General features: G+C 43.7%; 1 protein-coding gene and 3 non-coding genes across 14 annotated transcripts in view; 2 read left to right on the forward strand and 2 right to left on the reverse strand.

Moving 5' to 3' along the window:
* The first annotated feature begins 78 nt into the window (after window positions 1-78).
* On the forward strand, window positions 79-151 carry Trnaa-agc. Its single transcript has one exon. It is a non-coding gene; the product is annotated as a tRNA-Ala (tRNA).
* A 904-nt stretch (window positions 152-1,055) lies between these two features.
* On the reverse strand, window positions 1,056-1,128 carry Trnaa-agc. Its single transcript has one exon. It is a non-coding gene; the product is annotated as a tRNA-Ala (tRNA).
* A 336-nt stretch (window positions 1,129-1,464) lies between these two features.
* Trnak-cuu lies at window positions 1,465-1,537 on the forward strand. The gene has a single exon. It is a non-coding gene; the product is annotated as a tRNA-Lys (tRNA).
* A 4,295-nt stretch (window positions 1,538-5,832) lies between these two features.
* LOC121598094 (disintegrin and metalloproteinase domain-containing protein 10) overlaps window positions 5,833-21,391 on the reverse strand; it is a 57,137-nt gene continuing 41,578 nt past the window's right edge. For 8 of the 11 annotated variants that reach the window (XM_041924652.1, XM_041924649.1, XM_041924650.1 and 5 more), the window contains 11 exons: window positions 15,286-15,479; window positions 14,917-15,208; window positions 11,876-12,417; window positions 9,866-10,015; window positions 9,618-9,778; window positions 9,276-9,510; window positions 8,619-9,141; window positions 8,269-8,510; window positions 7,906-8,187; window positions 7,523-7,826; window positions 5,833-6,537 (listed from right to left, as the gene is read on the reverse strand). In XM_041924652.1, the coding sequence (XP_041780586.1) occupies window positions 6,422-6,537; window positions 7,523-7,826; window positions 7,906-8,187; window positions 8,269-8,510; window positions 8,619-9,141; window positions 9,276-9,510; window positions 9,618-9,778; window positions 9,866-10,015; window positions 11,876-12,417; window positions 14,917-15,208; window positions 15,286-15,479 (3,041 nt within the window). In that variant the 3' untranslated portion in view covers window positions 5,833-6,421. Of the gene's footprint in view, window positions 6,538-6,975; window positions 7,314-7,522; window positions 7,827-7,905; window positions 8,188-8,268; window positions 8,511-8,618; window positions 9,142-9,275; window positions 9,511-9,617; window positions 9,779-9,865; window positions 10,016-11,875; window positions 12,418-14,916; window positions 15,209-15,285; window positions 15,480-21,391 lie in introns of those variants that run through there. The other 3 variants (XR_006005515.1, XM_041924659.1, XM_041924658.1) reach the window with 3 other exon arrangements.

Raw genomic sequence — 21,391 nt, forward strand, 5'->3', positions numbered from 1 at the left:
CGAGCCGATGGGCTGTGCAACCTAGATTTGGAACGCTGCAGGTATGAAAATAGTGTGTGAGAGCGAGGTTATTCACCAGGGGATGTAGCTCAGATGGTAGAGCGCTCGCTTAGCATGTGAGAGGTACGGGGATCGATGCCCCGCATCTCCAGAGGAAGACTTTTGCTTTTTACGTATGTGACGTAGACGAACTAATGTATGTTTAACACACCTTTGTGTTGTGTTTATAAAACAGACAGAAGGATAAATACTTTATCTTTCATTTACATTTGCAATATTAATGTGTGCCATATGTTCCTCTTGGTAGTAGCATTCAATTGTTGCTTTGTATCGATTTTGCTGATGGAAATCCTGCAATCTGATGTCCTTGAACTTACACCATCGAATTGACTGACTGCAGAAGCATATTAAAAAAGGAAAAAGTAAAAATCCATTCGGTACAGAATGTTTTTCCTCATCCTCACAGGTAAGATGTTTCCGAATCAAATTATCTAACTTATGCTGATGAGATTTTGTCGATTTAAACAGTATGATATCGTTACACAGTGCTGTGGTGTCAACAGTGGTTTATACTTTCATTGAATACCTAAGGATTAAAGCAAGATAAATCCTTTTTATTTTTATTTTTCATGTATATTTAAAGTTAAAAACCATCAAAGTCGTAAAATATTCACATTTTCAATTGTGAATTATAGGTGAAAAATAGGTGCTACAGAGCGCGACACCCCGCATTAGGGCAATAATGAACATTACTATACATACTTCAAATTTATACCACTAGTCCAACTTTTGGTTTGAATTTGTAGCTAATAAAAGAACACAAAGTACAGCTGTACTCTGCAAACGATCATCTGTATTGCCAGCAATTAATAAAACATTCAATGAAACTATTTTTTTCAGCAACCTGCGACCGCCTATCAACAATACGGAGTAAAACTTCATCAACTATATGGCTTCTAAAATATCATTTAGATTCTAACTAAATAAACCATATAGTTCCAGTTCCGGTCCACATTTGTTCACAAAAAAACAAAAGTATTAAAAAGTTTAACTTCTGGAGATGCGGGGCATCGATCCCCGTACCTCTCACATGCTAAGCGAGCGCTCTACCATCTGAGCTACATCCCCTGGTGAATAACCTCGCTCTCACACACTATTTTGATACCTGCAGCGTTCCAAATGTAGGTTCCACAGCCCATCGACCCGACAACCCCTCCCAAGGACCTTCGAGGGTCTCAATTCCATCGAAATCCCCCTCAGAAAGGACGAAATAAATGCATACAGGCACAGGCAAACGTGATCCTGTGTATGGGTATGTGGTACGGCACGGATGAAGATTCACCCGGGCAATGGAGATGAACTGCGAAAGAAGATGCGACCGTGTGATGGATGATGTTCATGCGAAGGGATCTTCGTGTAAGGGCCTGTGCGTCTAATGTGCCCTTGAACCCGAGCACACCAACAGCCCGGCTAGCTCAGTCGGTAGAGCATGAGACTCTTAATCTCAGGGTCGTGGGTTCGAGCCCCACGTTGGGCGCAACGATTCTTTTTGGTTTGTGTGATCTCATCCATAATCCTACCAAGGATCACACTTTTTCCTCTAACAAACTATTTCGCTAACACCATAACACTAGCATGCACAAGTTCTCAAATAAACAGTATTGACCCAACCACAATAAGTACATATTTTAATTTTTCACCAGGATGTTTTGTTTTGCTTTATTTTCTCCTTTTATTGTTTTATCACTAATCCCAACGTTTCAGACTTTCTGCTCAGATCATCCGGTGTCAGATCTCCGTTTTAAACTGTCCAATCATGAAAGATCCATTTACATTTGTCCTAAACTGTGAACGTGAGCTCTCTATCCTCTTTCCTTTTTTTCTCCTCTCGCGAGAGAGTTCCGTAATGCTGCTCTGTATGGTCTCTCGCTTTATCCACTTTCAAGGGTTTCCTCTTATTATTTGCTTACTTTCATTTTTCCAGTTTTGCTTACTTCGAACGCTATTTACAAACATTTACAAATAGTTACAATTATAGAAACATGCTATCCATCCTCACCCGACGACAACCTTGCGGACTCCTTCTGCTTTCAATAATCATTCATTTCCTTGCGTTTCCTTTTTTCTTGTTCCTTTTCGTCTTTGATTCTCTCAAACTCTAACCCAGTGGGCGTTTTCATATTTTGCGCTTACATTTGGGGAGTTTGGAAGCGCTTTAAACACACTCAAAAAACACACACTGCAGTGAGTATATGTTTTTGTTGTTGCACATCGCAGCGCTTAGCGTTTGTTGTTTCATTTGATTTGCTACATCCCCCACTTGACACTTTATTCCACATCCATTTTATATTCTCTGTGTTGTGTATGCTTTGTTTGTTTGGCTTTAATTTTGTTGTTGTTTTGCTTTGAAATATCTCCCGCTTTCATTTATGCATAATCTTTTATCCTCTTTCTCTCGTTCTCGTTCAAATGGAAGAATTAATTTTAGTGTAAAATGCCGTCAATAAAAACAAGTCACTCTTGTTCTAAACTCTGGTTTCAGGCTTGTTTGCAACATGTCTTCTCTTTGCTTCAATTTAAAACTACACTTGAGGGAAAGATTACGAACGTAAACAAGCCAACAAAACGTGACAAACGGTGATCACTTACAGATTGAATCGTTCATAACACTTCTTGCCATCGTTACGTTACAATTTAGATAAACTAATGGAATCGAAAATAAAAGGCTAAAGGAAGTTTTTGTAGCTTTCACTGCACACTTTCACCTTCGCACAACATAACATTACTGCATTGTATAGTATTTCAATCGCACCCGTATATCGTTCAGCCCTTCCGCAACCGAGAAACGAAAATATGTCGAGATTTGATTTTACAGTACACGCACACACGAGTTTGGAATTTCGATAGTTCTGCTCGTCTTCGTAGTATTTTTTTTAAATTTATGTTGTAATGTTTATAGAAAAGAAAATGCAGGCTAAAATGCAATAGAAGAAGAATGATGTAAGAAGATTCATGTTTGTAATACTAACAGAAGATCAAATCGTTTTTAAAGGAATTTAAAAGAGGCGATTGAGAACCTCATACAGATATACTGACGAGTTTAACCGAAAAGTGGATTTGTTTTGCGGGCTTTCAAATTTCAAAGGTCTAAACCCATAATTATATAGTATCCTACATGAGACAAACCAAACGATTCAAGCGTGTGAATTTGATGGTTGTGTTTTGTGTATGAATTGCACATAAACCTAAAACATTGAACACAAATAATGGCTTCGAAGAAGACTACATCTGCACCACGACCGTTAACTGAATAATGGGAATAGTGAAAAAAAAGTAAATCTATTTCATAGTAGTATAACATTGCTTTCCACTCAAAGTTATTGCTAATACAGATGAGATGGAATTTGAAAAATAATGAACAGCATCGAAATGAAGCCCGCCGTCACGTAGTTGTTAACCAAAACAGCAAGGAGATTTGAGCATATTTTCATTCAGAACATCTTCCTTTTATCAACTAATTTCTATGCTTTGTTCGGAAGGAGGTTTCTTAACGATGGAATCATTTCTTGTGAGTGCGTGAGAGAGTCTAGAAGGTGGAGAGGTGGACTACCAGTTTTGTTTGATTCGACCGACTTTCACGTACAGTTGCACAATTTAAATATGGATAGACTTGTGGTTTTGTAGGTATGTTTTCGCTTTTTTTCTTTCTTCTGTGTTTGTTTGTTTCGCAAACAACAACGTATGTTGTCTAACTTTTCTATGTGTGTATCATTGTGGGTTTCGTTATAATGAACTCTTCTCGAGTGGTGCGCGTTCTATTAGTATTGAGCGTTTTGTTTGCATTCTCCTGCAAAGAGAATACTTTCCAGTTGTTTGTTGTGTTTGTTTAAATTTCATTTGCATCTATTGTGCATCATTATTTTGATCTATATTTGCTGCTTGTTATTATTGTTTTACTTTCCCTCTCCTCGCCGAGTGCGTTCCGAGTAAAGGGCATTCGTTCACTCGAGCGCTTATCCGTGTGTCTATTATATGGTTGCTTGTTTTCCTTTCCTTTTTTGTGGTTTCTGTTGTCCCCCTCGTTTCAGTGTTTAGTAGGTTGGTTTCATTTTATTAGTTTTAGAAAAATATATATCACATGTATCCGCTTTTAAATATTGTTTTTTCTTCTTTCTTCTCTCTACTGTTTTTACCACACTTTTTCCCCATTTTGCTCATATCGTTTTACATTATTAAGAGAACCGACATACACTTTCGCGGTTTTAGTTTTTTTTTCTCACACTTTTTAACAACTCAATATTCTTTACTAAACTATCCCACGGCAGTCTCCAGAGTAAAAGTTTCAGAGATTTTGATTGTTGTGAATGAAAGAGTAAACAATTAAAACAAAGGAAAGGAAGGGGGGTTTTTACACACTTTCATGAAGAAAACAAAACATAAAACAACCAGTTATCATTCTTTAAAAAAATCATATGTGTTGCTTAGTCATAGCAGAACAACGGAAACAGCTTCATTGCCACATAGCTGAACAACCTTAACCTTTTTGTGCGATTGCAACATTGTTACCGTTTTGATGAGAAGTGCCAAAGATAAAAAAGGAACTTCTTAGTAGTTTCCGTTATGCAGGCAGAATGAAACACTATTTAAAAAAAAACAATACTAATAAACACACGAACTCTCCCGCCTTTCTAGCATCATTGCAAGTGGAGATAGGGAGACGTAAAGTGATGGCTCATGCAAAGTAAATAAATCTTCCTAAACCTACTTATATATGCACACGCACACACACGCTCGCACGCACACACACACCCCTTTTTTGGTGCAAACTCACTTCTTTTTCCACTCAACAATTCACCAAAATTTTGCTAACTTTCACTCCTTCGCACTTCCCTTCCAAAGCTGAGACTCAAACTCAATCAATCCCTCAACGATTTGCAAGTTACACGGCGGAGGCGAACTTTCGCTTGGCATCGGCTATATAAATACTCTGTATTTCTTTATATCTGTGCAGAGGGATGTTTCAAGAACATTGCTCTCTCTCTCCCTGCTTAAGCTACAAACGATTCCTAAACGGTTACTTACAATTTTCCTTTAATTTGCTTCCATTTCTTCGACTTTCGGTGAGAGTGTGTGTGTTTATGTGTTTTTTTTTCCTCTTTAATACACTGTTTCGCTTTGCTCAACTATCTTAACCATCTTTGTTTCACTGATGTTGTTTTTTTTACAAACTTTTCCCGTTTTCCATTATTGTATGTTGCGTTTACCCTTTTGTTTTATAACTTTTGTTTTCTGCTATATTGCTGGACCCAGAGATGAATGTGTGTGTATGTGTGTTCTATAGCTGATTTTCTTTGTAAGTGTGTGTGTGTTCCACGGATGTACATCATACTATAATGCCAATCTAAGGTCCCATCCGCACATTTATTTGATCCCTTGTACGGCGGGGACATTGGCGGCATGGAGAGTACAGACGGATCGTGGTTTTGTGTTCTTGCAGACTGCAGATGGGAATCATACACTAAACAACAAACAAGTCACTTTCCTCTTCATAATTAAACGTAGATAAAAATGCCAAAAAGGTAGAATGTTTAATGTAGCAACAAATACATCAGAGTTTGCAGTTTGCTCTCTCCCTGCCGTGCGTTTTGAAACGAGTATGACGACCGTACAGGGGGGAAGCGATCGCACTGCGATCAACTGCACTTTTTGTATCACGGTAGCGTATAGTATTCGTTTTTAAAAAATATATGTATGTAAAGAATTCGATCACATAGTGAAAAAAATAAAGTGTCACGAGCACCCGTGTACATCATTAAATTAACTAATACAATCTTGCGACCGCATAAAATCATATTGGGGAGAGTAGTATATTACAGCAAGTATTCTGTTGCGTCCTAAGGTTTGATCTAACGGCCCCTACCTACTATTCGCTTGCAGTACATCTTTCTCTCTTCTCTTCTTGTTGTTTGAAATCTATTCAACATCCTTGATGCGGCATTAGTGTTCTAGTTTTCAATTTATAAGTAAACGATTCTACTGTTACTCTATCTCGTACAAAAATAAGCAAACAGAAGGTGGATGTGAACCAATGGCCGCTGGAGCAATACGCGCGGACCCATATACCTTCATTCGTTGGCGCATCCGTGTTCAACTCGCATACCCTCACCTTCTCCTTGCAAAGTGATTCTATTGGGAGGGGGTGTTTGCTGTATGAAATCGTCAACGAAATCAATAGCACAGCTGTCGTTGGTTTAAAAAAAATTAATGAAGAAGACAGAGTATGGTAACTGGGAACAAAGTGGGACAATTATTTCCAACAGCTGTAGCGAAACTGCGGACTGTACCGACGGTATCGGCGTACGGTGGTGGCTGTTGGTTGCAATTGGTTGCGGTGGTGATCTCGTGTTTGGCGTCGATCTTGTCAAACCTTATTGTTAGCATACGGGCGTCTCGGTGGTTCGTACATGCCCCGATCCGGATAGGCTTCGGCGTATAGCTCCGCATTGCTCATACGGCTATAGTTCTGGGATGGTGGCGCTGCAAGACAAGACGAAACAGGACACAATTATTACACATTCAACACACCTTTCATCCTGAGGGTCATTATTCGTTGTGTTATAGTAAATGGATTTAGACCGTGTATGAGTATTAGGATTAGAAATGTTATGTAATTGAATTGCTACGAAATATGTATGACACTGAAAGATATGTTCTGTCTCTATGCGGTTCCAAATGGGCATGGAGGATGGAATGTATAAAAGATGTGCAAAAGACAACAAAGTATGTGTTAAAAATGAAGGATAACGAAAAACAAAAAAACAAAAAAAAATATGCTTACTCTTCTCCTAAAAGTGGCTTATGGTCGGATGAACCTTCCCCGTGAGATTATGGGAAAACAATAATAAACTGAAAAATACACGGTGTCACATCATCAAAGTCTCGAAAGCAAACGATAAGAAGCGTGAAGAAAGTGGATCCAATATTGAAGTTGGGTTCCTTTTTTTGTGAAAACTCGATAAAGTTGCTACGGATTTGGTTTCAAACTGTGATTTTGCGAATTGTACTTTAGGAAGGACACACAGGAACACACCCGTTTTGCTGCTATGGGACCCTTTTTGCTAGGATGTTTGTATGTGTGTGTGTATGTATGTGTGTTAAAGATGTCCTGAGCATTCGCTTTAAAAATAAAAAGCACGCGACCATTTTCTTCTACTTCTTGTACACCACTGTGGCACTCGTCTGATTGGCTCGAACCCCTTCGCGGGGGTTGGAATTTGCTTTGCGGGAATGTTGCTGCTTACTGCTGTGATGGCCTACGATACGTAACGAAATGAAAATAAAACCCAAAAAAAGTACACAAATTAATAAAAATAAATAAAATCAAAAGAAAGGAATTGTTGCAAAATGGGTACATCACACATAAAGTAGTGATAGAAACACAACCGACGCAATGTTCCTCAGTTTTTGGGGATATGAAAAGGAGCACTGTAACATTATTTGGGATCAGACAGAGCGAACACACCTTTCGGTGGGTAGTATTGTTGGCCACGGCCTTCGCCATACCCATGTGCTGGCGGACGCGAACTGTTTGACGGGCGGCTGTTGCCGGATGAGGAAGAATTATGTCCCGCTGGTGGCCCACCATTTCGCATATCTACATCGCTGCGCGTGCGGTTTCCGACACCACGGCCACCATTCCGTTCGCCGCCACCGCGACCTCCTCCTCCTCCACCACCACCTCCTCCTCTTTCGCCCGCACTACGGGAACGTTCGCCTCGCGGCACAGGGACACTACGCGGCCCGGCTCCGTTATGATGGTGTCGTCGCTAAAATAGAAAAAAATCAAACAGTTCCGATCAGGTATACAATTCATTCCGCGATAATGAGTAACGATCGAATACGTACCATCATTCGAAGCGTGTTCATTGGGCGACGCAGCGTGTCCGAAATTCGATAGGCGGCCGCCTTCTTCGGATTAGAGCTGGGCGTGTGCACCGCACAGCACTTGATGAAGATGCCCATCGTGATGATAAAGGCGATGCCGAACATGCACACCAGATACCAGTGCTCCGTTGCCCATTCCGCCAGCGTTTGGAGCGTCTGCTTGTTGAACAGCAGGTTCTTCAGCCGCACCAGGGCACCCTCGGCGTCCACGGCACGGCATTTCAGAAACACATCACAGTAACCCTGCAACACCGGAGACCGGATTAGAATTGCGTCAGAATGCATACCGCAGAGAGAGAAAGAAAGAGAGGCAGAAGTGCTTACTTGGAAGTTATCGCACGGTGAACCGGGTCGCAAGCTGTAACCACCGTCCGGCAGCCCGTACTCGCGCGCGAACTCGCTCGTGCTCCGGCACGAATTGGTGTCGTTGCCATTCTGGCAGGCCAGCTCGCACAGTTTGCGCTTGTCAATGTTCGGAATGATATTGGACGTCAGGAAACACTCCGTCATGTTCCACAGCAGGCAAATCGAGCCGGAACATTCGCCCTTGATGCAGAGTTGTGTACCTATAGGGTGGAAGAGAGAGTGGAATCACACACCGAAACCGGGTCATATTAGACTGCCACCTACATCATCCGAACAAGTATGACGTATGATGAGACGGGGACACTTACCGTTGTTACACTTCGTCTTATCGTCCCGTGGCTTCGGTTCCGGACACTCGGGCGTCGTACCGTTGCAGGTGGAGCCCCACGAACACTCCGTCTCCTCCTTGCACGTTACCCTCGCGTCGGCCGGTATGAAGCGACAGGTATTGCTATCGCAGCACGGTCCCTGCGACGGGCTGCACTGTGTCCGTGCCCGCCGGCCACAGCTCTGCGCCGTCACGTTCTCAATGCGCATCGTTTCGGACATTTCCCGCGGATAGCAGCACTTGTCCATGCACTCCTCCTCGTTGAAGCCACAGTCGCACTCCTCGCCGATCTCGACGATCTTGTTGCCGCAGAACGCGCCCTCCGACGCCTGGAAGCAGTTGCGCTTCTTGTTCTCGTCGATCGCGTCCAGCACGTTCGAAATGTTGCGCACCGAGCACGGCGAAAACTTGCCATTGTTTAGCCGGATGCCGCTCGTTGCACTGGCGAACATGATGTAATTGCCATTGTTACCGCCCGGGCGACACTCGGCCGGATAATCATGCTGTGCAGACACGCGGCAAGCGGAGAAAAGGGAAGACAAGGGAAACACAACATGTGTGAGTTTTCTTTTTCTTTTGTTTGCAATGTTTTGCCACAACCTGCCGCCTCGCAGCACAACGATCTCATGTTACATACCGGTGAGCCAAAGTTGTGCCCGATTTCGTGAGCAAGCGTCAGCTGAGACACCTTCGGCGGGACGCGCGTGTTGTAGTTCACGAACGTAATGATGCCCGTATTGAGCGAGCGCTTGGTGCTCTGGTACAGACCGCCGACCGTTTCGGTGTACGTCTTGTACTTTTCGCAAATGCCGCCGGAAGCACCGGAAGCCGATGCAACCCAGGCCAGCCCAAGCGTACCGCCGGTAAAATCTCTGTGTTAGATATGAGAAAAAAAAACAACATGCAACCACAAGAACATTAGAATCATTTTGCCGATCAAACTGTGCTTCCTCTCTCTCTCCGACTTCTTCCAACTCACCTGTAGGTAAACACATACGCCAAGCAGAACGCCTCATGATTGCCGAGCGAGTGTAGATTCAGAAAATTCGATACGTCGATATTTTCCAGACAGAGTGGATTTGTTTCTTCGTGATGGTTTTCCCCGCACGACGAGTCGTCGTCTATCTTCAAGCGTTGGACCTGCAGTAGCACGGAGTAAGCAGAGGAAGAAATTGACCATTAGGAACGATACGCCCGGGGCATGTCGCAAATCAACACCACACTCACCTCAAACCGAATGTTTCGATGCTCTATTCGTCCATCAAACTTTGTATTGCGATAAATGTAGTTGACGGCAGTGATGTGATGTATGATCAGCGACAGTATCTCTTCACGCGTTTTCTCCTCCAGCTCGTTGCGACGGGCCCGATGGAGATGCTGTGAAACGGTTGGCACCGAGGAGGTTCAACTAATTAATTACAGTTCGCTCTTGCTAAATTATCCATATAGTTCAACGTATATATATGCGCTGCTTGCTCTAATCAAACTGGAAAACCAACGCGAGAAGAAATGCTGCACGCTCGTATATGGTTGGCTTTGACTTCAAAAGCAGAAAGCTCGGGCCATGATGGTGAGCAGCAGCGGGATGATTGACACCCCTCCAACAAAACTTGGCTAATTAGTCTTCCAGTGTGTGTGTGTGTGTGTGTATGTCTGTGTTTTTGTATGTATGCATGCGTGTGGGTGACTGTGTGTATGTGTGTGTTTGGTCAATTTTAGACTTGGTCCCTAGTGTCACCGCAAGTGAATCGTTTGAAATATACCACGACGTGATTTACGGTTCATCTACAATAGAGTTGTCAAACTCCATGCCCAACAATTTATTGTTGTGTTGCTTAATTTTCTGTATATTTTAATCACTACACCTAAACACTTGCAAATGCGTCTTTGAAATGGACAAATTGTATTGGTAATATGACACGTAATAAAGATACACTTTAACACATATTTATAACCAAATAAAAAAGCAGTCTATAAATTAATCTGAATTCTAATCAATTTTATAGAATTTTTAAGTTCTTTCTCATTCCAATTGCCAAGTAGTCTTAGCTTTTTGCTGTAATTGTGTAACCGTTTTCAATATAAAACGTCTGTTTGACATCCCTGGTTAAACACGTTCTAAACCGAGCCTTTCTCATCTGGATCATCAAGTTGCAGTTTGTCATTGCAGAAAACGCTACCGCTTCGTCGTCTATCGGGCGGGTGCGTTGTGGTTTTACTGATAATGAACAGACGGCCGACCGGTAGCCCTTTCTTCGTAGGAGCTGATAAACAAGAGGATGATAGAGATGTCGAAAGAGCGTAGAGTGTTCTGAGACCGTGCACCATACACACCATCATCAGACTGAACGCAGGGAACAAACATACCCCGGTGAGCCAGTCTGCTATGGCCCTATACCGTCGTTGCAACTACTGTGGAACGAAAGCTCCGAGAAGAAGCCACCACCCTTACTACAAGTCAACGAACACAGAAGTAAGTTATGGTGGCAATCAGTTTTGCGTTGCTGGCCGGCAGAGCACCCAGCCATACACGCACACACACACGAGCACACAGAAGGGCTGGAGGGAAAAACCCTTCCTATTGTGTACCGCGGTCAGCACATGCGGTAAACAAGCTGCATACAGCAGCGGCAGCGAGAAGCAGACGTTGCTCATTGCTCCAAGATATAGCGTCTGCCAGCCAACAATTGTCGGACGGCTCTCTCTCCGCCCTTGTGTTGCCAAAGATTTCTTCCGCTTGCGGTTTGTAAACGACAATGAGAAGTGACACGTTCATCGGAGTGTGCAGCCGCTCGGGCCAAGTTGTGTGTACCGTCCTGCACACAGCCGTTCGGAGACGATGGGCGGCGTGTTACATCCAATGCCCTCCCAGGGGAGGTATGTGCGGTGCCCGTCTCGTTGTGGCTTTTTCCACATTACTAGCCACTAGCCGGACGATGAAAAGGTGTGGCCTTTATTTTCTGTTTTCCAAAAGCTAACCCGCCTCCTGGGAAGCGACTCGGGCAACATCGGCCCTTTGATGATGTGGTTTCCGGAAGAGGCCAAACAATAATGAAACTGTTGATTACGGAGATCTATGGTTCTCAATGTCAGCTCGGAATGCTTTTTGCGAGTACGGCCAGCAATGGCTGTATCCACAGTAACGTATAATTTGAAATTTCGCTTTGAATGAAATCCAAAAAAGCCTAAGAAATTAAAGTTTCTACAGCCATCTGCCGCATTCTAATGAATACTCACCCCGACGATACTATCCCGGATGTGACTCCACAGCAGTGGATCGGACTGAATGTACAGCGAGCACGTGTTCCGATAGTCTTCCTTCGGCCGGGCCGCTCGCCGGACCCGCTCGTGCGCCTTCCAGTGCCATTCGGAGTCGGTCACGCTTTCGCCCGACGCTCGCCAGTTGGCCGCCTTGGAGTATTTTTCGTACGGATACTTAAACTCGTATCCAGTTTCGATGGGAATGTCGTTAGCGCCGATGTCGGGCCGCGTATCCTTCTCCAGCGTAGCCGAACGGCGCTTCGCTTTGGCATTTGATTTATGCTTGGTCGGTGCTGTTAAAGGTTGTTGCTGCTGCTGGTGCTGGCCGCCGGCACTACTTTCATTATGGGACTGTCGCTTCTGCTTATCTTCTTGGACTACTTCTTCTTCTCCTTCTTTTTCTTCTTCCTCTTCATCTTGACGTTCGTCCTCTTCCTCCGTTTCTTCTACGGCAGAATTCTGTATCCGATCCATCCACGCCGAAACTTCATCATGCACACCACATCCGGACGGGTGTCCTACAAAATACAGAAAACGTTCGTATATATCAATCAATATTAGCTCGGAGTTTGGAGAAAAAATGAAACGTAAATAGGTTACAAAACTGTCCATCTGTAAGACACATGAGATAAAGCAATGGATGGACCCGATTCACCGTTTTCCTTTCAAGGAATTTCCTTTTTTGTATGTCCCTCTCTTACAATGGTTACACTGACGCACTTCTCAATTTGCCCGCGCTTCCGACCGTATCGATCCAGCTAGTTAATGTACGTTTAATTGGATTTATGTTTCAACCGTTAGGCGCGAGACCGTGAGCGGTTTCGGACACTCCTGAGGCAGGCCAAGACCGCAAAGCGGTTGTAGTGCCGGATAAGTAAGTAAGTAAGTATGTTTCAACCGATTACATGCGTTGACGTAACACTGCTCTGTAACATGATGGAAGTGACTCAGACGGTGGCCACATGATGGTACTAAAGTTTTCGTCAGCCTCCCCCGAAGTAGTTGATTATCGGGGTGGTTGGAATCTGAAGTTGCCGCAACTCGTTTGCTTTCTGACACTACCCGCATTAAAATTTCCTAATTAGTTATGGGTCTAACCGGCGTGTATACCGGTGGTGCCGGCTTTGAGCTCTTTCATCCCTTTGCTATCGCGTTTGGGGCTAGGACGCCGATGCAGGAAGTTCTCCTGGTTGGAAAATTAGTTTTCTTTATCCCTAATCTTCAATCCCCCCCCTCAAAATGATGGATGTCGTATCCTTAATTGGTACAATGATGGGACGCACCCGTCATCATCGTAAGTGAATGGGTACTTTGGGGCCATCATATTTGCTGTTGAACAAGGGATCACACTCATAATCTCAGAAGAAGAATGTCGGACCAAGGCTAACACTATAACTTAGCACAGTAAGGCTAGGATGACTTCCGGATGTTTTGGCACCGGCAGAAAAGGTTGGAAGCACATTTTTTTACGACCCAAGCAAGTAAACATCAGTTATTGGACTATATTCGGCGCAATACACTCCTCCGCGTACGCTCAATTCTAAATGATTCATTGCTCGGACGCGATGGTTCGCAGGGCTTTTGTGCGTAATCACCATAGTTAATTGCCCAGAGAGCCAAGGCAAGGCACGAAGGGCTATATAGCCTGCCAGACCTGCCAAACCATCCCATCAAACGATCTCCCATCCCCATCCAATAACGACAGTTGATTGATTTTGTGAAGCACTTCTTCACCGTTTGCTCGATTCTGCTCGCACGGTGCTGAGAAGTGCGGCCGTCTTTCCGTTCACCGTTCGATATTGCGCTCCGGAAGCTTGAGCACTGGACGTCTCCGAGTTGTTGGTGGGTTGTTGGCTTATTTCCCAGCGCGCATGGCCCCATTCGCTTTCGCTTCTGCACGGTACTGTTGGTTGCTGGCTTTGCCACTTTCATCCGGCAGGGAAAACTTTCTCCGTTCATGCGCGGCAAAAAAAAGGATTGCGTGCTTTGGAGGTCACCCCGACCGCTCGATGAGATCCGAAATTGAGTCGATTGATTGACGGAGTTCGACCGGTGTTTATCGTGTGGCCGCTGACAGCTGTTGACCCTGTTTTTTGGAGTGAGGCGATGCTTTGGGGTTTAAGTTGCGATTTTTTTAAGAACACCCGCCTTCCCAAAAGGGTATCCTATTTCAAGATCCATTGAACCGTTTTAAATGTTATTGCCAAGTACACCAAAGCGGAACTTTGAAAACTTTTCTCTTAAGTGACGTTGCCATAGGTCCACCTCTTTAACGGTACCAGAAACAGCACAGAGTGTTTCAATCATTTAATCTCATTGTTCTATTTTGATTTCAACAACTGCAGCAAATGTAGTACATTAATGCTAAATGAATACAATAGAAAAGCATTAAAGCATTGAAATTCACTGAAACTTTACATGTTGTCAAACATGTCAAAAAATTGGAATAAAAACTCTGCTTTTTAAAGAAAATTATGTAATGACCGGGTATGCTTTAATGCCAGCATCTCCTATCCGTCATCTAACATCATCCGACTATCTCATATAGTATCATATAGTCATATAGTCATATAGTCATACTCATATAGTTCGACACGACATAAGAGGCATTACCTTACATTTACGTAAGCTATTACTCAAGCATGGTAAAGCCACCTAACCTGCTCTGCTGGTTCTATTTGAAAAAAATGCCAACCAAGCTGAATACGGCGTGCAGTGAGAATAGCAAACGAACCTCCCACGAAATCGGAAGGCACGTCAACGTTACAGTTTTTGTGTGTTTCAAAGAGAAATGAGTAGATAAGTAGATAATAAGTATATCGTTTGAGACATTAATGCAATCTTCCCATGAAAACTACATTAACGGGTGTCGGCAGACATTTTTCACAAGGCAGCAAAAGGCCAATCTGCAAAACTTGTGCTCCGTAGGGCAAATTCACCCATCAATAACCATCCTCATTCTCCTCTTTCTCCTGTTCAGTTTAGTTTTACTTTCCAAAAGTAACAAAATCCCTTACCTTTCCTCCGGTGCCGGTAAGGATCGTCCACGTGCTGGTCCTTGTAGATCACCGAATGGAACGGTGGCTCACCGTCACCGGTGTGATGCAGTGGGTGCGTTTCCGGATCGGACGACTCGCGAAAGTAGTGCTTCGCCCGCTCCACATAGTACTCGTCCTCGGAGGTGATCACTTTGCCCTCGAACACACCGTCAAAAATCGAACCGAACACGTAACTGTTCGGATCGTCAATCACCTCGCCATGATAGATGTGGGACGAATCGACCTGCACCGGTCCCTTGTCGGTATGTATCTGTAATACGGAAAAGAAAGGAAAATCGTTAGCCATCGATATTAATAGAACAGCGCAAGTCTAGTGCTGACACTCACCTCTAACTTATCACTTATTGTGCTGAGATCGCGTTTAAGTCTAATGTTAAAATCTCGATCGTGTGCGCTAAAGCTAAGATGTACGTAATGATCTTTGGTGACCGATCGTTTCGCCCGGCTGTGACTAGCATGCAGATGCTCATGATCGTAGCTCAACTTCTCGTAATGCGATATGTACTCGTTGAGGGGACGTGCTGCAAAGAAGCAAAAGAAAATGGAAACGTAAACTCATTAATATTTAGTAAACCCGTCTGCCGCTATGTACGCCTGTGTCTACAAGATAAGGGTCACTATTGATTGAAGTACGATCTGGCCACGCTTCGCATGAACTAACTCAAGTCGGGGGAAGCAAAAAGTCAAATTAATTTGAAATTCTTATTTCAATCCTAACGATCCGCACTCCTCTCAGCCGGTTGTGTTCGGTATGTAATGTTCAGCAGAAAATTCAACCAAAGCTGGTCATTCGTAAAGCAGCATCGAAGCGTATAATTTGATTGTGCTTCCATGAAAATGAAACGATAATGTGCCAAACATTTTGTTCCACAGCTTGCAAAAGGAAAAGCGATTGGGGCAATTTGAACCGCTACATTTGTTTTGCAACGATCTTGTTTGGCAGTCATTTCAATTTAGAGCCTGGAGACTACTGCTTATTCATACCAGAAGAATAGTGTATATTTTCTCAAATTGTTGTAGGATTTAGATACAGTACGATGAACATAAATGGTTTAGTGTAAATAATCTCGAATAAAGGTTATAAAAGTAAGTAAATTAAATAAGATCAAGCTAATGCTATCCCCTTAAAAGGTCACGTAAACATTCTTGAATTGCAAAGAAAGAGAGGGAAACCCACCGACGCATTGCGTATTAATTTTCCCCGTTCAAAAAGAATCTGATTGCATTACGACGGGTTCAAGCATTCCGAAGTCGGCAACGGAAAGTGGTGCAATGATCCATTCAATCTAATGATCCTCCCCGGAGAGCTTGATTCGCGTGGGAAATGTCACCAGCCGTAATAATCTGCGCTAGCAAACCTCATTCCCTTTCTTCGCCCATATCCTTCGTCTGTGCTAATGCAACGTTACTCGACCAAACCAATGGCGTACTGACCAGCGAACTGATACCGGAAACTGGTGTTATTTTCCACCAGATTGCTTGACATTTTCAAGCGCACCAGTGGAGGCGGAACGGAAACATTGGAATATGGGACGGAAAAGTAGCAAAAACAAGGTAAAAAAGCACCAAACAAATAGAATAGAGCCACGACGAATCATGACTACACTCCGGGTCGCACTGTGGCGATAGAAGAAGCAGCACGAAAGAACAAAACGAACCAAACCACCATCCGCACAAGGCGACGCGCTCAAGAGTGAGTGCATGTTTGCGTCACGGTTGTCAATCGCAACAGAAAAATGGCGCCGGAAGTTGATAATGGAGCGGTGGTAGGTGCAGCTGCTGCACAATGGCGAGGGCGTCTCCAAGGCAAGGGCTTCAGCAAATCGGGCCACAGTCGGCCACGGGAAGGCGAGGAGTTGTAGTAAATGTCAACGCAAAAAGGATTGAGAACCAACTCCGAATGGCAAGTGGTAATAATATTGCTGTTGCTGCTGGAGCTGCTACTGCTGTTACACCCTTCGCTACACTCCGGAAACATGTGCCATGGAAACGGTAGAAGCGTACGTAATGCTCCCTGTTAGAATCGAATCGAGCTGTAGCAACGATATCCGAGGAGCTGTCGGCGAAGAAGCGTGCAACGAGGCGCCCTATTACACGAAAAGGTGTAAAGGATGCACCTTCGGGAGGACGCGGTCCTGGGAATGATGAACCGATGGAGCAAAAAACCTTCTCTTTTAAGGGCGTAAAGTACACTGAACCGACTTACACCGAGCGCACGCAAACAGGAAAACGGAACTCGACCCACACACCGACCGGACGTTTGCATATCAATGGTGTCGTCGGGTGGTAGGAGCTTTTTTCATTCGTCCTTTTTCCACTGGGCTATGAATCTTGCCTCCATGAGCGCCATTCCAGCGCTCCTATCAATTGGACCGCTACATACCACTCATTGCCGGATAGAACCGTCGGAGTAGTACACACACAAAAAAAGTAAAAAGGCAACACAGCGTTGAATTGAAAAGGATTCAACTACACATCGACACACCAACACAAAAAATACAATTATATGACGAATGGATATGAAAATGCAATTTACCCAACCAATCACGACCTTTCCAATCACTTTTCCCTTTGGCGAAGGAGGGTGAAAGCGTCAAACCAAGGGACAAGTCTTTAGTTACAGCAACAGCAAAACAGGGCGCAAAGGGAATGACTTGACAGCGGTGTTTGCAGAGGGCTAATGTGAATTGATTGCACTGAGGGTACGCGTCGTCCACCGGGTCGTTTACCATTGCTTGCTCATCCATGAAATCAATCCTTTTCCGGGGTGCATGAGCGACGGTAAGCACAGGAAAAGCATTGCAGATGGAAGGTGCATTTCAAAAATTAATAAAAAAAGCACCCTCAGAATGAGACTTTCATTTATCCCTGTCCGCCCAGGAGCAGTAGTGTATAGAGCAGTTGCATATGAAGGGAACTGGGACTCTTACTGTAAGTAAAATGGTTACTTTGTAGTGTCGTCGATGAGCGCAATAACATTACGGAGTGAGTCTCGTGCAGCTAACTCGTCGCCTTGTTTTTTGTATTGCAACATTGTAGCAAGATTTCCCCCTAACTCCCAGGGGAGTACGACCCAGTTTTTGCTGCATTTGCTGTTGCACATAGACACCCAACACTGCAGTTGCAGCCAGAGTAGCGCACGCAAATTCTATTTGCCATGTTTATTACTATTTGATGGACACTAATGCCAAGTCCGGCTTAGAGGAAGGCTTAGATATAGTAGCTCAGCGTGTATACGGCAAGCAAGCGATGGGGTAATGAAACAAAAAGACGTTTCAGAGAACGATGTGTGAGAGAGCTATGTGTGTTAAACCTTCTGAACTATTTTTTGTAAAGCCTCAGACAAGGCTAATAATACATATAGACAATGTCGAATATCGCATTGAAGTCGAGGTCAACATCTACACTTCTGTTGGCCGTAAATGACAGAGCACGTGTGCCATATTCGGTCATGAGCTAGACGCATTTGTGCTATGCTGTGTTCTAGCAGTAGCTAGATTGGTTTATATGTTTTGGTTCACTTTGCTGGATGATGATTGATTTGGCATGGAATAGTGTATAGTTTGTTGCACTTGTTTGGGAATCGTTGGAAATTCCTCACAATACAGTCTTCTCATATAGTCGTTCAATTCAACAAACACACTACAGAATCAATATGAATATGAACGTAAATACTATAGTTCATTAAACCTTTGTGCAAACTGAATGGAAATACCATACTGTTATTATTATTCTTATTATTTTGTTTGTTTGTTTAAACAATGTTGGATTGTTGCGTACAATGAAATGAAATTCCTATTGCAGCACAATTGTCCTCAGTTAGCGTCCGAGAGAGCGTAATGAAGCCCGGGCAATTAAAAACATTTCTCGTCTTGCATATTGTCCTCTTAAATTAACCCACTGTAATACGGTAACATAGTTTTTATAATGATCCATTTTCTCTTTCTCTTCCGTTGTATTCCTCTCCATATTTCTAGACAGTATTGCGAATTATTCCTCATACTACAACCCATTTCGCTTCTCCAGGGTACGAACAGCGCCTTACATTTGCTGCTGCTGCTGCTACTGCTACCGGACAGAACGGGTGTCATCCAGTTTTCCAGACCGCTTCACAGCAAACACGTGAAAGCTAAACAGACTACACAGACGTCAGCCTGCAGACACGGTGACGGAGAGAAAACTACGAATCCGGTGTAAAATGATTGTCGTCGACAGGTTCTTGTAAGCAATTTTTCACTTTCTTATCGTAGCCGATAGGCGATGGGACGACACTGAGAGACAAAGGATCTTCCCATCACCCAACACAGCAATAAGGATCGAGAAGAAGAGCACAGAGTGAATGGTAGAGCAGGCCCGGTAGTATGGGGCTGATTATGTTGCGGCAGGTTTTGGATGGGAAGAAGATGTCCGAGACATCCCTGGAAGTGGCTGGATTGATGGGACCGGTAGCAGCAGACAGTCTGATGGGAATGCGTCAAACAGTGTTGAAACGATCCCAAGTGTCTCATTCGGCCGATGGCGGAAGGAAAATAAATGGACCTAAAGTTAGCACCACTGCCGCACGCCACTGTCTGTTTTGCTCCCCTTCCTCGGCTGTCTCCGGGGCCGTGGCCAACGATTGCGGAAGCAGTTTGTGCGAGCGGCCAATTGGAGTGAAGTGTGGTACTGTGTTCTTTTGGTTGTAATATAGAGCAAGAGACCACTGTCGTTTATGCAATAGCATTATCAACAAATGAGAACGTGCAAATTAAACACCATGTTTAACAGCATAACTTTACGAACTACAGGTAGTCCCTGAGATTCGCGATAGCTAATTATCGCGGATTCGTATTCTAAATTTTCTAAATTTTCGTAGTATTCTAAATTTTTGCAGTTCTGAGAGCAAATTGTACTGATTTGACAAATCAACAGCAGAATTCCTTGCTCCTGTAGATAACTTTCCAAAAATAACAAGTAGAATGAATGTTAAGTAACTTTCAAACGACCATAACGTACGTACGAAAATCATGAAACTCTCCCATGCTTTATGAATCATAACTACCAGCCACATCAAAACTATCTCATAATTATCTTGCGCCTACCAGTGAACAATGGGTGCAGTAAGAAAGTAATGCATCATACGTTAATATCCAAAAGCACGCAAAATCCAGAACACGAACTTCCCAACCAATCATGTGCATTGCAGTCAGCTTGAAACGTATTCATTTTCGCACTCGTGACTAAACGCCCATCTTTTTGTGCACGGGTATTTTGCTAATGATATTAAGAAACCAGCTTCATCTTAACCTTACACCATAGGCAAAGATGACGTGTGTGTGTATGTGAGTAGTATGCTGCACACGCGATACACACAGCGAGGGACGCTTTATTGCTCTCGCGAAACGATTGCACAATACGCGCCACACCACCACTTTGGCGTCTTCATTGCCAAACGTTCATCTCGCACATTGGCCGACCGACCCCAACACAGACAGCCGTGTGGCCGTGGAGAGCACACGCAATGGTTCTTTTTTTTATTGCCCCAGAACATGCCAATTTCGTAAACAAGACGCAACAGCTTGTAAGCTCCGTCGTTTACCGTCTCCGTTTGGCAACGATGCCTAATCGGCTTGTGGAACCGACAAAGCGGGAGCGTTGGGACAGAAAAAAAACGGTTTAACTTTGCTTGAGATAGGAAAAAATTCTCTTCAGATTGTACACATTGCCAATCATTGCAACGGTAAACATTAAATATTTTTTCGAATGAGTAAAGCTTTACTATAAAAGAGCAGAGCTTTTTCCACTGTACGAAGGAAATGTGTACTGGTGGAGTGATATGAAAATACATCGTTATAAATCGTGAATGTACTTCTCTTGTAAATCATGTGCAGTCATTAAAGGCTAACACTGCAGTCTTTCAGATCATGATGTCACTCTACGTCGTCGAATAAATATTCTAAAGAACAAAAACCGAGTGCAACTAACTCAAAGTAAATGCAACTCGTTCCTCGTACAATGTGTCCTCAGCGTCCTAAGCGGAGCTGTGCGCTGCTGCTATGCAGGAAGTTCACTCTGCTGTAATTCATTTTCACATTTCACTTAATGGATTCGTGTCCCTTTTTCAAGTGCTGCTGGGGCTGCCAGTGCGCTTCTCTGCTGCAGTCCTGTTCTGTAATGTCGTGTAAAGTGGAATTGCGCTTTTTTCTTCCATTCCGAGCAAAAGGGTTGCTTTTCCATTCACAACTTCGACAGGTAAGGGTTGGTTCCGTCCGTTTGCAGAGCGCTGTTCAGTTCCATTTTAATACTTTTACTTCGCGCTGCAGTTCGGTTACACCATCTTGCGTAACATGAAGACGGTTTTGTTTTACGACTCTCCGGGTATGCACATCTCATGCTTCCATGCGCTTCAACGAAGCGAACGTGCACCTATCTGGTGGTGAGACTGTATGTGTGT

The sequence above is a fragment of the Anopheles merus genome, chromosome 3R (genome assembly GCF_017562075.2).
Source record: "Anopheles merus strain MAF chromosome 3R, AmerM5.1, whole genome shotgun sequence".
Classification (NCBI taxonomy): Eukaryota; Metazoa; Arthropoda; class Insecta; order Diptera; family Culicidae; genus Anopheles; species Anopheles merus.